Consider the following 15,641-nt stretch of genomic DNA (forward strand, 5'->3'; position numbering starts at 1 on the left):
AGTATTTAATCGACCAGGTAGCAGCTTATAGTCTTCTTCTATATATAGCGTTTCCATCCTAGAGAACCTGCAGTGCCTATATATAGCTTAAGATCTGGTGGGTCCTTCGTAAAGAGAGTCATCATTCTGATTCTAATATTCTCACTTCCCCCACCAGTTTCTGTTCATAACGCCCGATCCTCGTTTACTTCATATTTCATTTTACCTTCTTAACCTTTGCTTGGAACGCAGCCGGAATAAATGGCCGCCCACTCCGAACCCGATATCGTTTTGTACGACTTGGCCTGTACTAAGAACGTCGGCTTCTCTCCCGTTGTCTGGCGCATTCGCCTCATGCTCAACTATAAGAATATTCCTTACAAGACTGTTTTCCTCGAGTTTCCGGACATTGAACCCACGCTAAAAGAACTGTGCGTTACATTTACCCTTGTGTTTTTCATCCTTTCCAGCACTGTTTACGCGTGAGGGAATCCCCAGCTAACCCCGAATCACCAAGTGGCCTGGTTCCAGAAAATTCCGCCAAATACACTGTCCCCGCAATCCAACATGTGCCAACTAATACATACATTATGGACTCGCTCCCTATCGCGCAGTTCCTAGAGTCGATTTACCCAAACCCGCCCGTACCACTAACATCAGAACTTGGTCGGGAGATCGAGGCCAAGGCACGCGGTGTCCTTGGCAAGGCCATCTACTCGTCAGTGATGCCACGCGAGATCCGCATTTTATCACCACGCTCGCAAGAGTATTTCCGGCGCACACGCGAAGCCTCCCTCGGGCACCGTCTTGAAGATCTCCTTGACGGGGACAAAGAAGAGCGGGTCTGGAATGATGTTAGCGCCGCCATGGGCGCTGTTGGCGAGCTGATCCGGACAAACAAGGCGGACGGACCGTTTGTGCTTGGTGCGCGGCCAAGCTACACTGATTTCTTCATTGCCGGTTCCCTTCAGTCTATTAGGGTGGTTGATGAGGGCGTGTTTCAGAGGATGATCGGGTACCCTGGCTACGGGGAGGTTTATGAGGCATGTCTGCCTTACATGGGAAAGAAGGATTGATTGAATCACGGTCTAGCCTACTTTCAATGTATTGTCGGTTGGGCCAACGGTCCTTCCCTCGAGCTAGGCAGTACATACGACTATGCAGTGTTCGTCAAACAATGCCATGCTTCCCAATTTAATTATACAGGTTGGAACAAAAGGCCGCCTATGTGACTTTGATATGCATGTACAGCCTTGGATATATATATGTTGGTCTGTCGATGGTCCCACCGCATATTACCAACGGTTAAATGAAGATATTACTCAAGGATAATAAAGCAAGATAAAATTCCAGTGTTGACTTATTCTACATAAGGAATTGACAAGTAAAGCAGTATAATGAATAGCAGCATGACTGGTTCTGAAACCCCTAATTCAGTCATTGGCTCATAGACCCAAAGATGCTGCGATCTTCCATAGCTTGGTAAGATGGCCGAGTTGGTCCAAGGCGCACGGTTCAGGTTAACCTGATCCCGATGGTATACAACTGTCTCCGTGTCTCGAAAGGGGCGTGGGTTCAAATCCCACTCTTATCATATCTTTTTGTTTTTGTTCTTTTACAGGCCATAGACATGGCTTGCAATTAGATTTGCATTGTTTCATTTTCATTTTATTTGATTTGCCAGTCAGATTAGTTACAGCTTCGATTACTAGGCAGATGTATTCTAAGATAACATATAGTATACAACGGAATAACTAGGAGAATAATGTAACTAATCCAGTGATACTAGCGAGAGAGAGTCTGGCCTATAAAATCTCGGAATTAGAACAAAGTTTGATAGAATGAGGATCTGCCACGCACAACCCTAAAATGTATCAACCGCCCACTTCTACATTAAAACACCAAAAATAACTCAATTGAGCTGAGAAAAGCTTTAGATTGAGGTAGAATGAGCGAAAAACAAAAAGTAATGATAAGAGTGGGATTTGAACCCACGCCTCTTTCGAGACCAGGAAACTATTGCTAGTTGTAGAGTCAAGGTATACCTTAACCTGGCGCCTTAGACCAACTCGGCCATCTTACCAATTGATGAAAGGTCGACGAGATTATGGCTATATGAACGGAAACTTGTTTTAGCTATCATGGAGTAATAAAACCTGGAGTGTATGAATTGAAGTCAAAGTACTGGAGATTCGAGGGTAATATACAGGATAGAATGAGCATCAGGCTAGTTCTGTAGTGGACTTCGATTCGCGAAGTGATGATAATATGGGCTAAAGCAGGGCCTAGTGAAGGTCATAGGCCGCATCCATGACCGCTAACATTAGTGCTATCTTTCATTCGGAGTTCCAGCTTGATTACCCGAATAGGAAATTTAACGAAGTCCGATGCCGAAGTCCGATCCTGAGGCTTTATTTAGTAGACATTTCACGTCCTTGATTGTTTCTTATCAGTATAACTTCACCGGTTAAATAGTAAGCCTCATAGGTATTCCTAGCCAATTCGGACAAAATGACAACACCTCGTCGAAATGGACAAATGGCATCGTGCGAGCCTTGCCGGAAGTCCAAACTACGATGCGACCACCAAAGTCCCACCTGCGGTCGATGTCTCAGTCACGGCCAGGTCGAAAACTGTTTTTACCATCCTGCTCCATTGACTCAGCCGGGCGCACGCGCCCCCAGGATGATATCGCGGAAAACAAAGAGGCAACAACGCCCAGACAATCAGTTGGTTTTTCGTCTTGATCGAATCTCCAGCTCAGCAACGCCAATTCTGCCATCAGATGTACCACTGGTTACCGAGGAGGGGAATACGTTATGTGACCAGCATATCGCGCGATGGACTGCGAAGGAGAAGCGGACTCTGGCACCGGGACTTTTAGGGCTGGTCTCCGCCAAAGAGTATGAAGATACCCTGCGCGTCGAAGAACCACACAGTCTACTAGAAGCGACAATACCAACAGCTACGTATTCACCGAGCGATTCCAGTCAGGTGTTGCTAGGCGTTCAGATTCTATCACATCTGCAGAAGATCCGTTGGTTCTACGAGATCATTGAACTAAAGAACAAGATATCCCCGGGATGGTTTCTGGGTCCTCCCTTGGCTCGAGCCTTGTGTGACTCCATGGAGAAAATGTATGACAGCGCAGTCCGGAACTCTCAGGACACCCATGCATCGCTAGCCACCTTGTCCCGTCAAATATTTGTCAACACATCCAAAGATATCCGGACACATCAAACAATGAATTTGCCTGAGTATTTCGATTTAATCACAGCGAGATGGGAGACAATTGGACTTGTCTTCGCCCTATTGGGAACAGCATTATTCCATACACCTGATGATGACCCGGTCTTCACACATCGCAACCCGTGGAAACTTGCAAAGAGCAATCTCAGAAATACCGCAACCGCCATTGGAGATATTTGTTGCCAATTTTGCAATGGTGTTGGAACGACTAGCGATCCATTTTGCTGGCTCATGACCCAGCAACTAGTTCTCTTGACTTCGATGTTTGGCAACAGCGGTAATCACTCTTTAATAGTACCCACTGAAAAAGAAACGAATGACTGAAATTCGGATAGATTATAGGGTCTGGCAAAATCTCGGCGATCTATCTACCATTGTTTACGCATTTGGTTTGCATCAATCCGGTGAAGACATCGAAGAAAACTTTCCGTTCTTCTTGGTGGAGATACGAAAGCGAGTCATGGTGTGCGCATACGCAATTGATAAAGAGTTAGCGATCTCTTTGGGGCGTCCCCCACGGATCTGCTCTCGATATTGTAGTCTTCCGCTTCCGTTAGACATAAGTTATGACAAGATGGTCCTCCCACGAAGCGAAGGAGAAAAGGAAATGCAGAATCTCGACGCGCATGGTTGGAACACCGAAGGAGATCTGACCGTTGGCGTCAGGTTGCGCGTCGTGCTACTAACGAGCTTGTTACGGGAAAATATTTTAGAATTGTCTTTGAGTCCTACTACTCAACATATTGCAGCCAGAGTTGAGTTCGTATCCCATTATAGACTTTCTTATATTGATAAAGTGACTGACCAAAAGAAACCGCACAGAAAATTGATTCAGGAATCCCGCCAGATGCAAAAAGGCCTTCCCTCATTCTTGCAATGGTCCCCCGAAGAAGCTGCAGCAGGTGCTTACAGATCTGCACGAGACGAAGGCCGTGCCTTCGCTCACATAGAATTTACGTACCAGGAGTTTCTGCTACATCGGATCTTGCTCAAGCGCCTTGGGATCAACTCGCGAGGACTCATCGAAAGCTCTTTGGAAATAGTTACTACTCTATTAGACATTATTGCCATGCAGACCCAGTCTGCTCACTTGGTGGCGAATATGTCGTGGGATGTAAGTCTGCTCTGGCCCCCTCAATACTGCCATGAAACGTTTATCATAAGCTCATCATTTTCTAGTTATGCTACATTGGTCTTCCTGCAGCAGGAATCCTGACTTCGAAACTGCTCTCGGAGCATAGCCCTCAGATATCGAATCTATCACCAACCCCGTTACCTGCCAACATTCGTTCACTTGCTATCCAAAAGCTTAATCTTTTTGTCTCTCATCTGATCTTCCTGGTACAGCCGCACGAAGGGAGTTACGAGATTTCCCAACAAGGGGCGAGATTTATTCGTCGGGTGCTCGATCGAATTATTTCACTTGAATATCCCCAACTGCCCCCGGTGACTCCGGATATTGATCTGTCTGAAAGTTGGCTCGACGGTTGTGATTTGGATGGTAATCTTGATTTCATGGCGTGGCTTGACAACATCCACTGGGCGCAGGACCCTTTATTAAATTTCAACTGAGTTGATCATCCAATATATGACTTGATGGAATCATGCTTCTCGCAACACTACCTTCGGCCATTTTCAAGGTCTATTGTTTTCTTCTCTTTGAATAAACTACCGCTCATGCGGATTATTTGCATTATTTACATAGCTGTATGGGGCAGAAAAGCTGCTCTAGGAACCAAAATTGCTAAGTCATCTAATACAATCGAGCTCTGAGCTTGAGTCACGTACATACACGACATCTCGGGGAAATATAGTGAGATGCTTCGCCAAAACCCGCAAGCATGTTGTCTAGACTTTAGAATACATTTTAATTCAAACCAGATACATCGATATGATATAAGTATTTAATCGGAATGAAAGACTATACATCTCCGGAGTTCCACAATCGATATCTCCCGATTAGGCAATTGAACGGTTGCTCCGAGTTAGCCCTAAGCTACCTGCATTTATCTATCCTGGTATAAATAACTCAACGCTGTATCCCATGGAGTCAAGCAATAGTACTCCAACACAATCGGATTTACTCGGACACTGAACATACCTCGAAAAGTACCAATGGCAACGAGCTTGTGCTGGTCACTGGAAGCTGACAATCAATTTGGTCCTCGCGTCAGCATTGATTGTCGTGCCTTTGACTTTACCCTCTTATTCGAGGATATCTTTTTCACGTCGCTGCCATCTGCAGTTTTTTTATTGATTTTACCTATACGGCTTTACTTTCTCCGACACGAGTCGGTCAAGATCAATTCCTACAGATTAGTGGTCTGGAAACTAGTAGAGGTACCGCCTACATATTTGCCGACTGTGGCTGATCTCAAATAGTGCATTCTCGCCGTATTATTTGTTCTGCAGGTGCTGTTTGTGGCATTTCAAGTCCGAGAATCGGCCCTTCATACGCGGGCTTCTTTGCCTGCAGTCATACTCAACATCATAGCAACATTTGCAGCGTCATACGCCTCCTTCGCAGAGGACCAGCGATCTGTAAAACCTTCGGATATCCTAATCCTCTATTTCTCAGCGTCTAGCATTTGCAGGCTGCCCCAGCTGCGCTCATTATGGCTAATCCCATCCGTTGGAGTCTGTCGATATCTCTCGCTAGCTAGCTTCCTTTTGATGGTGGCAATGATAGCTCTTGAGTCGGTTCCAAAAACCAAGATGCTGCGTTCTAACTATTGTGGTGGTACTGATGAAGGAAATATCGGGTTTTGGAGCCGAAGCTTCTTTATTTGGGTACTGCCTTTCTTACAGATAGGGTATCGGAAAACCCTCGAGGTCGAGGACGTTCCAGAAGTTGACACGAATCTTCAAGGACAATGCTCGGGCAGCAAGCTTCGAAAGTCCTGGGATTCTTCAGGCACAACCGGTCACCATCGCCTAATCAAAGCTGTGTTTCGTGCATACGGATGGGCTTGTGTCTCCGCTATCCCACCACGCCTCGCCTACAGTTGCTTTACCTTTGCACAGCCTTTTCTTATCACGGCAACTGTGAATTATACTGGAGGCTCATTAGGTTCAGAGCCTAAGATTTACGGAACTGGACTCATTGGCGCGTATTTTCTGGTATATCTGGGATTAGCGGTAGGTACTCATTCAGTATTGCCGATGAAGTATGTTTCTAACGGCCACAAAAGGTTTCGAAAGCCGCATACTGGCGTCAGACGTACTGTCTACTCACTATGATGCGGTCTGGTCTTATATCTATGATCTATGACCAGACTATCGACATGACTGCGGCTGATTTGACTAATTCCGCAGCTATCACATTGATGGGCACCGATGTCGAACGAATAGTGGCTAACTTGAAGAACCTGCATGAGGCCTGGGCATCTGTCATAGAATTGGGAATTGCGATTTGGTTGTTGGAGCGCGAGATCGGAGTTGCCTGCTTTATACCCTCGTCATCACAATGGGTAAGAGATTCATCATCTGATTTCAACAGATATATTTCAAGAACAACTGCTGAAAAGATCTATTACTAGGTTCCGTGTTAGCAATGGTCCCAGTATCGAGCCGATCTGGACAGGCGCAAAAGCAATGGATTGAGCGAGTACAAAAGCGACTTGCAGTGACAGCAAACACGTTAGAAAACATGAAGGCTGTGCAAATGCTCGGGCTGGGCGATGTTATTTTACCGCTGGTGTCACATCTTCGTGAAATCGAAGTGAAAACTTCAGTTAATTTCCGAAAGTTGCTGATATGGCAGGTTGCGCTCTGTAAGTATCCGAGACAGATGAGATGACCACCAGGATATAAACTGATATTGAACATTGAATCTAGCCAACTTGCCCGTTGTATTCGCTCCCTTCGCTACGTTTACACTTTACACGATAATATCTGTTGTACGACACGATGAGTCAATCCTCTCTGCCCAGGCATTCACATCCCTCGCTCTGATTTCTCTTCTCACAAATCCCCTGCTCATACTTTGCCAAGCCATGCCAGCAATATGGCAGGCTATCGCTTGCTTTGACCGGATCGAAGAATATTGTGGGGAGCGCACCTCTTCATCCACAAAATCCGAAGAGGAGGTTAAGCCATTGCCGACATCTGAGAAACTCTATCCATTCTTGATCTCATTCCAGAATGCAAGCATATCATGGTCCTCGAAGAAAGAGCCGATGCTTCGTGATCTGAGTATTGATATTCATCGGGGCATCACTATGGTGGTCGGTCCCGTTGGATGCGGGAAGTCAACTCTGATTGAGAGCATCCTCCATCAGCACATGGTTAAAAATGGCTCCAGAATAGCCTCATTCTCAAGAGCTGCATATTGTCCACAGATCCCGTGGATTAGTAACGACACCATTCGGAACAATATCATCGGATTTCTGGAATTTGATAAAACATGGTATGATATCACATGCGCGGCGTGTGGTCTGCAAGAGGACCTCGACGCTCTTGCAGAAGGTGACATGCATCTGGCTGGAAGCGGCGGCATCTCGCTTAGTGGAGGCCAAAAGCAGCGAATTGTGAGTCGTTACGCATAACATGCAACTATCTTTGCATGTACTGATAAATCCTCTTTTTATATGTAGGCGCTCGCCCGAGCAGTCTACTCTAGGCTTGACGTTGTCATTCTGGATAATGTATTCAGCGGACTCGACTCGACCAGTATTGCTCTCATTACGAATCGGCTTTTCCGCAAAGACGGCCACTTTAAAAGACTGGGGATATCGGTTATTCTCGCCATGAGTACCTGTATGTCTTGAGATGACTTGAGGGCAAATAATAATTACTGCAACGCAGTCAAGAAACAGTGCTAATATAACAGATAGATCAGTTGCTTCTCCATGCGGATCAAATCCTGATGATGGATGAGAGAAAAATCACAGCATCAGGGTCATACAATGAGATGCTATTGAAGGAACCAAAAATTGTCTCACATGTTCAGAAGCCAACGTTTGATCTTCCTATTGCAACGGTCGAGAGGTCAAATCCTGACCTCACCGTTGTCAAAAAGAAAGATGGCACCAGGATCGCTATGCAAACAGCCGACGATGAAAATACCACTCTTAAACATCAGGAAAATTGGTCTGTGTACACATACTACTTTCGGAGCGCAGGATACGGCCTTTTGGTCTCGTTTTTGGCGTTCACTCTCATTGAGGCTTTCTGCTCCAGCTTTCAAGGTCTGTTCTGTTTGATCCCCATTGACTAGAAGGAAATCTAACTTCTTCTAGCATTATGGATTCAATGGTGGGTTGAGGCAAATGAAGAGCAACCTAACAAGCAATTGGGAATGTATCTTGGTGTTTATGGCTTGATATTTGGATTGACATTTTTGAGCCTCGTCGCTGGCTGCTGGTACGTGTTTTAGTCCTTTTCTTTTTGCGGAGCTGACTGAGGGTCCTAGGTTGCTCTTCGTTCGAGCCCTTAATAATACTTCGTTGAATTTGCATTCAGACCTTCTCAAAACAGCGCTTAGGTGGGCGATAACGGTCTAGCATCCATATTTTGGCATACTGATTTTCTACCGCAGGGCATCGATCAGCTTCTACCAAAGTGTAGATACCGGTTCAATAACGAATAGGTATTGCTATTCAGATCTATGCCTACACTGTTCCTGTTTCTAATTTATCTGAAACAGATTCAGCCAAGATTTGGAACTTATTGATATGATGCTACCGATATACGCTGTCAATTGCGTGACTAGTACGAACCTTTCCCCAATATAAAGCTAGAGCTAACCCACTCGGCAGATTTCGTTAATGTTTTCATCAACATTCTTATTATCTGTGTTATGGGTAGATACTTGGCAGTCTCAATCCCATTCTTAGGGGTGGTTCTATTCTTCATTCAGTCATATTACCTACAAACTTCCCGACAGGTCCGATTGCTAGATATTGAGGCCAAGGCGCCTCTCTACACACACTTTCTCGAGACAATCCACGGCATATCAAGCATCAAAGCCTACAACTGGGGGCCCCGGATGCGAGAGGAAAGCCACTCTCTACTAAACCGATCGCAGCGACCAGTCTACATGCTTTACAGTATCCAACAATGGCTGGTTCTGGTTTTGGATCTGGTTGTAGGGGCCGTCGCAGTCATTTTGATTGCCATGGTTACATGCTTGAGAGATCAATTCAATGGAGCATCCATTGGGGTTGCACTCAACATTCTACTGACACTGAATCAAACTTTGGCGAATGCTCTCAAGATATGGACCATGACTGAAATCTCTATCGGGGCTGTATCACGTGTACAACGCTTTATACAGGATACTCCCTCGGAAAAACATCGCGCGGCATCTCCAATTGCTCCTCAGTTACCGCATGACTGGCCTTGCGGTGGTGCCGTGGAGTTCGCAGCCGTGACTGCTGGATATGAGTATGTATTATCTCGCTTCAGAAGAAGTAATTCTTGTTATATACCCAAAGCTAAGTCAAACACAGCCAATCGACGCCTCGGATCCTCAAAAGTGTTACAATGACCATCAAGCCGGGAGAGAAGATTGCCGTCTGTGGAGCATCCGGGAGTGGAAAGACATCACTTCTCATGGCAATGCTTCATATGCTTGATATTCAGTCAGGAAGCATCAGCATAGACGGCGAGGATCTCGCGGGGATCCCGCGGAGCACAATCCGCTCGCGCATCAACGTTGTCCCACAAGATCCATTTTTCATGCCAGGCACCCTCCGGTTCAATCTTGATCCTCGCCAGTGCGTGATAGACGCAGAACTAATCCGTGCCGTCGAGAAGGTGGGCCTTTGGGATCGAGTTCACATCGAAGGGGGGTTGGATATGGAGTTCTCAGCTGCGGACTGGTCGGTTGGGCAGAAGCAATTGCTTGCTTTGTCTCGGGCCCTTGTAAAGAAGGGTCCTCTGTTAATCTTAGATGAGGCTACAAGCAGGTAATGTCCAAGATTGTTCTGACGATCTATGAATTCTCTACGTTTTAATTTGGATACAAACTAACGATTCTCCTCTGCTAGCGTCGACTGGGAAACGGAGGCGATCATGCAGGATATTATTGAGAAGGAATTTTCTGAGCAAACCATCATTTCGGTGGTGCATCGGCTTCGATATATTCATTGGTTCGACCGGGTGATGTTGCTCAAGCATGGCGAACTTGTTGAGTGCGATACAGCCGAAGCGTTGCTGCAGAGAGATTCGGACTTGCGAAAGCTATATCTGGCTTCCCAAGACCCGTACAGGGGGTGATTTTTAGGTCTCGTTGGCAAATGCAGTCTATCCTGCAACAAAGCGAAGTATGTCTCTGATCGCTGCCCTTTCTTCGGGGTTATCGGCGCTGGCTAGCGCGGATTGCGCGTAGGTTGGCAGTACGGGTGGACATACAGTTCTACCGCATAAGTTTCCGCGGAAATTTCTCTATACCGCCTTTGCGCAATTACACCCACTATCTTCAATGATTGAACATTGCTTCTAAAGGGTGATATATAGAATATTAAAATTTACATTTAAATACGTTGGCTATTTAGCTATTACGATCATATTTTTATATATTTTTCTCATTAGAGATGGATGTCTAGTTAATGTTTTAAGTATGTGGGTTGAAATATATATTCTGGCGATGGGGCTGGTCCGCGGAAACTTTTGCGGTCCGACTGTACTTATTGAAGCAGTTGTTAAGAGCAGTTGTTGTTGAAGTAGTTGCTGAAGTAGTTGTTGAAGCAGTCGTTGAAGCAGTTTTTGACGATGAAGTAAAGTAGTTAACGTGATAAAATTCAATGGGTTTCCTTAAGAGGCCATCCACAGTATATTATCTATAGCTTAAATCCTATCTTATAGATTGCATCTCATAATCCTCCTCTTCCTCCACTTTCAACTTTTGCGGTTGGCGAATAATCAGACATTGCGAGTGCTGGCTATCCTGCGAGTCCGACTGCCGGGAAATAGGCATATCAACATCGTCCCCCTCTTCTCGGTTTATTGAGCAGGCATGAGATTGGTTACTCGATGCACTATTCCCAGTTGGTGTGAAATACGAATTCTGGCCCTTGCTGTTTGTGACGCCCTGCCCCCATCCTGTGTTGAATGAAATAACAAACGGCTTCAGGCATGGCACAGTGGAAACCATAATGCTGCAGTGGAGGAGAACGGCGGTCGCGATGGTTGAATCCGATAGATGCAGAGGCGCGTCGGTATGGAAAAGCGAGCGGTTGAGATAGGTCTGGCGGAGTATAATCAAGATGATAAGCCTAAATATCTCAGAAACATGATTAGCCATTGTAGTTCTTCTCCATTGCCTTCATCTTTGTGGCATCAGAACTCACGGGGCCCTCGTCCCAAACGCAAAAACCACCTCCCACTTTTGCTTCCACCGCATCTGAACCCCCCATACTAGTGAAATACACAGTCCAAAGGCAAGAATATCCGTAATCACATCAAAAGCAGTGATGATTTTCCAAGCAATCGCCTGCTCTCACTTGTCAGTTGTGTTGCTCCATGTGAGCAAGTATAACTTACAAAATTATTACAATGTTGGGCCATGGTGAATTGGTATCGTGGAAAGCAACTCAGAGCAACAGCAACAATCGAAGCAGACATCCATGCCGTCACTATGCCCAGAAGAATATTGGAACAGAGCAAGTATCTCTTTTTCTGGCCCAGTTGTTTGAGAAGTAAACATATGGAAATCTTGGCCGCGCCGTGCCCAGCAAGAAATAGGAGATTCGCTGCATAAACGCCCTGAATCGATATTTGTTAGTTCCTTTTTCTTCTTTTATTTCAAGCAGCTTTGAAGGCCGAGCTTGGATGTTCAAGGAAGAGGGAGGGCGACCTTTCCAGCGCGTATCAAGTTCGACGGAGAGCTTTCGCCCTCAGATCGGCCTAGACCATGAGAAACTGCATCCATAATGCTTCCGACATGTGCAATGGCCATTATCTAGCAAGTACCCGAACAGCCTTAGAGACATGTCGGCAGAATTTAAGGGGTGATGAGATTGGGAAAAAAAAGGGAAGGGTGAGGGAGGGAATAATATAGACTTACACTTCCGGTAAACACTACGACATCATCAAGCTTAACTGGTCCATTGACCGCGAGACGCATGTATAGTCGGACCAGACTCACTATGATCATCCACGTCATAAACAGTGTTTCAACGATGACAATCAAGCCACTTCGATTCGTGATGGAGACTGCATAGGGGGAGACGGACTCCATGGGGGTGTTCAAGGTAGGCGAGATGCCACGACAAGAAAGCAGAGATTTTGCGATGGGTCATAGTTATAACTTTTGAGAAATACTGGGGCCATATTTGCCGCGAATGAATCCGATGATTAAATGAGCGACAGGGGTCCTGATAGACTTGATATATTGTACATGCAATCATCTCCCGTAACAAGTGTTTGTAAGATGCATATTCGAACCCTATATAAATTATTTTAATTACCTTTGAAGAGCAGCTGGTCACAGCGAATTAATTAATTTAAGAGTTAATAAATTATAGCATATCTTAGCCTCTCAGACCCGAACTCGATTCTCGAGAAAAGCCTGATCTCAAGTAATTATCGCTCTCCCAGTGAGATTAGTATGCAAAGGATATATATAGTAATGGGCTAATGGGTTGATCTGAATTCAGAAAAACTAGTATGTAAAGATCTAAACTAGGTAATAAAAAATAATGTATTCAGCACAAAGTACGGAGTACTCCGTACAGCCTGGACCCATGTAGGTGCGAAAATTAGCACTAGCTTGGTGGACCTTACGGAACGCACAGAGCCAATCTCGGAGGAATTGCGGGTTAGTATAACGATGCACCCAATCAGATGATCCTAATATAGTGCATATATATAACGTAGCTGGGATTGTGATCCTGAATGGGGCCAGATTTCGGCGGGACGGCTCAAGGCAGACCGCGGGTGGTACTTGTGCTTAAAAAGCCCCACCCAAGCCCGAAGGAAGAAAGATTTTCTCCTTGAACTAATTAATCACGCAAAAGAGCTTAGTTTACGGAGTAGCCCTAGTACAAATACAGCTCGTGGGTCGGGATGGAGTATGTACTATGTTGTATGTGGTGTTTGACCGTGCCCTAATGCATCGTACTTCGGCCGCTGCCAACCACAACCCTTGCTTGTTGACCAGGGTTCGCGAGATACAATATAGAAAATATTATTACTACACTAGCTTTTTTTCACGTCTCATTATCTGCCCCTGCACGTACGTTGTAGTAATTTATTTTTCCAACCGAAAAGCACTATTACATTCTCGCCTTAGTTGCACTATCATTGAAACCATATTCTCAATTCCTTTATCTACTTCCTGGAGCTCTTTCTTTCCTCCATTTTACTGATATCTTCTTCAGACCCGGTTCATTTATTCCCCCCCTTATTAATCCGCCATGGGGCGCGAGAACGGAATCATGTTGAAAGTTCAACACTCCACGCCGGAGACCTCCTCCCTGGACCTCCCCTCCCAGAAGGCAGGCACAGTGCAGGACAAACAAGACATGTGGCGTGCCGGGCGAGATCAGGAACTAAACGTAGGTAACTTTATTCAACCTTTTTGAGTCCTCCTTTTCAAATCACCAAAATCAGAGAAAAAGAAGAATGAAAAAAATGACACGTCCTGCAGAGAAATTTCCGGTTTCTTTCGGTTCTTGGGTTTACGGCTGTGCTTATGTGCACATGGGAAGCAGTTCTCTTGTAGGTCTCTCTGAGTAAATTGATCAATGTCTTGACTAGGATAATCGACTTCATATATTGGATCTGTGCTGACCTATTGAATTAGTGGTTCATCTTATGGGCTAACTAATGGCGGCAAAGGGGGTATGATTTATACTTATCTCGGGGGTCTGGCAGGGTTCAGCTTTGTGATCCTCTCAATGGCTGAAATGGCTTCCATGTATGCATATCACATTACTTGTCTCGGCGATGAGATTGCTAACCTTTATTTCCTCTTTAGGGCCCCATTGTCCGGCGGCCAGTATCATTGGGTATCAGAATTCGCACCCCCTAGTTCCCAGGCCCTATTAAGTTACATCACTGGGTGGATTTGCGTGTTGGGCTGGCACACCGGTATCGCAGGATGCTGCTATACAGTCGCCAACATGATGGTCGGTGTGATTGCCATAAATTACCCTGCCACGTATACCTATGAGCCATGGCATGTCACACTCCTAGTCATTGCGGTAGCCCTGGTAGCCTTGATGTTTAACACATTCCTGGCCCAGAAGCTCCCCTTGATCGAAGGTATTATCCTGATTGTGCATTGCTTCGGTTTCTTTGGAATCTTGATCCCACTTTGGGTGTTGTCCCCCAAAGTTCCTGCTTCCGAGGTATTTGGTTCAATAGAGGACCGGGGTGGTTGGGGTAACAACGGACTCTCCTGTATGGCGGGGCTGGTTGGTCCCATCTATGCATTGATTGGTATGTCCGCGCGCTGATGGATCCTATTTTGGCTATTGCTAACGACATATGCGGAAAAGGCCCCGACTCAGCGGTTCATATGGGTATGCATCCTGTTATTCACCGATCTATGTGGGGGAAATGACTAATACCAGAGTACAGCGGAGGAAATTCGAGATGCATCCCGGGTGCTCCCCATGGGCATGGTCTGGACACTTATCCTCAACGGGTCCACCGGCTTGGTGATGATAATCACATTTGCATTCTGCGTGGGCGACATTGATGCAGTACTTGCATCTGAAACAGGCTTTCCATTCATCCAGGTCTTCCTCAATGCCACAGGATCAGTCAGCGCTGCAACAGGCATGACAGTAGTGATCATGATCATGCAATTTTGCGCGGCAATCAGTAATGTCGCCACAACCTCCCGGCAGATCTACTCTTTTGCTCGAGACAAGGGTCTCCCTTTTTCCAATTTCTTGGCCCAGGTAAGTTCTTCGACACGGCCCCCATCCGTTGCCCTAACTAAAATGGGGGATAACAGGTTAACCCAACCTTCACCGTTCCACTGAATGCTCTTTGCGTCAGTCTCGTTATCGTCTCTCTCCTCTCCATAATCAACATTGGGTCTTCTGTGGCTTTCAATGCCATTATGTCCCTCGGCACAGCTGCCCTTCTGTCCTCCTACATAATTTCCATCACTTGCGTTCGTCTTCGACGCTGGCGCAACCTGCCCCTACCACCAGCACGCTGGAGCATGGGAAAGTTCACCCCCATATGTGACACCATTTCCATCATGGTATTGCTAGTGATATGGATCTTTAGTTTCTTCCCCTTGACCAAGGATGTGGACCCGACTACTATGAATTGGAGCGTGGCCATCTTTGGGGGTGTTGTTGTGGTATCACTCGGTTATTATGTGATTTATGCCCGGAGAGTCTACAAAGGCCCAGTGATACGGGTGAGGATGATGCAGCGATGATTAGTCATCAGGTGTATGTAACTAGTATTCACTTTCACGTGCCGCCAAAAGGCGGTGTGGACAT

The 15,641-nt window shown here is 45.9% G+C and overlaps 5 protein-coding genes across 5 annotated transcripts; 4 read left to right on the forward strand and 1 right to left on the reverse strand.

Annotated features, from left to right (window-relative positions):
• Positions 1-240: 240 nt before the first annotated feature.
• On the forward strand, positions 241-1,055 carry N7518_005265 (glutathione S-transferase family protein; the record flags this gene model as incomplete). The annotated part of the gene is made up of 2 exons (XM_057186192.1): positions 241-410; positions 497-1,055. 2 exons carry the CDS (start codon positions 241-243, stop codon positions 1,053-1,055), a joined length of 729 nt encoding a protein of 242 aa, XP_057042962.1.
• A 1,435-nt stretch (positions 1,056-2,490) lies between these two features.
• On the forward strand, positions 2,491-4,800 carry N7518_005266 (uncharacterized protein; the record flags this gene model as incomplete). Its single annotated transcript, XM_057186193.1, has 3 exons — positions 2,491-3,505; positions 3,564-4,342; positions 4,408-4,800. The coding sequence occupies 3 exons, from the start codon at positions 2,491-2,493 to the stop codon at positions 4,798-4,800; spliced, it is 2,187 nt and encodes a 728-aa protein (XP_057042963.1).
• A 1,143-nt stretch (positions 4,801-5,943) lies between these two features.
• Positions 5,944-10,449, forward strand: N7518_005267 (ABC transporter integral membrane type 1; the record flags this gene model as incomplete). The annotated part of the gene is made up of 13 exons (XM_057186194.1): positions 5,944-6,366; positions 6,420-6,698; positions 6,812-7,001; positions 7,066-7,757; positions 7,824-7,986; positions 8,064-8,417; positions 8,469-8,592; positions 8,642-8,713; positions 8,768-8,818; positions 8,876-8,940; positions 8,988-9,615; positions 9,681-10,139; positions 10,221-10,449. The coding sequence occupies 13 exons, from the start codon at positions 5,944-5,946 to the stop codon at positions 10,447-10,449; spliced, it is 3,729 nt and encodes a 1,242-aa protein (XP_057042964.1).
• Positions 10,450-11,026: 577 nt separating this feature from the next.
• N7518_005268 (uncharacterized protein) lies at positions 11,027-12,412 on the reverse strand (the record flags this gene model as incomplete). Its single annotated transcript, XM_057186195.1, has 5 exons — positions 11,027-11,447; positions 11,523-11,665; positions 11,716-11,937; positions 12,029-12,133; positions 12,239-12,412. 5 exons carry the CDS (start codon positions 12,410-12,412, stop codon positions 11,027-11,029), a joined length of 1,065 nt encoding a protein of 354 aa, XP_057042965.1.
• Positions 12,413-13,589: 1,177 nt separating this feature from the next.
• N7518_005269 (putative amino acid permease) lies at positions 13,590-15,577 on the forward strand (the record flags this gene model as incomplete). Its single annotated transcript, XM_057186196.1, has 7 exons — positions 13,590-13,730; positions 13,823-13,893; positions 13,979-14,092; positions 14,153-14,616; positions 14,676-14,699; positions 14,758-15,083; positions 15,140-15,577. 7 exons carry the CDS (start codon positions 13,590-13,592, stop codon positions 15,575-15,577), a joined length of 1,578 nt encoding a protein of 525 aa, XP_057042966.1.
• Between the last annotated feature and the right edge of the window lie 64 nt (positions 15,578-15,641).

The sequence above is a fragment of the Penicillium psychrosexuale genome (assembly GCF_028828465.1).
Source record: "Penicillium psychrosexuale strain IBT 29551 chromosome Unknown utg000003l, whole genome shotgun sequence".
Lineage (NCBI taxonomy): Eukaryota > Fungi > Ascomycota > Eurotiomycetes > Eurotiales > Aspergillaceae > Penicillium > Penicillium psychrosexuale.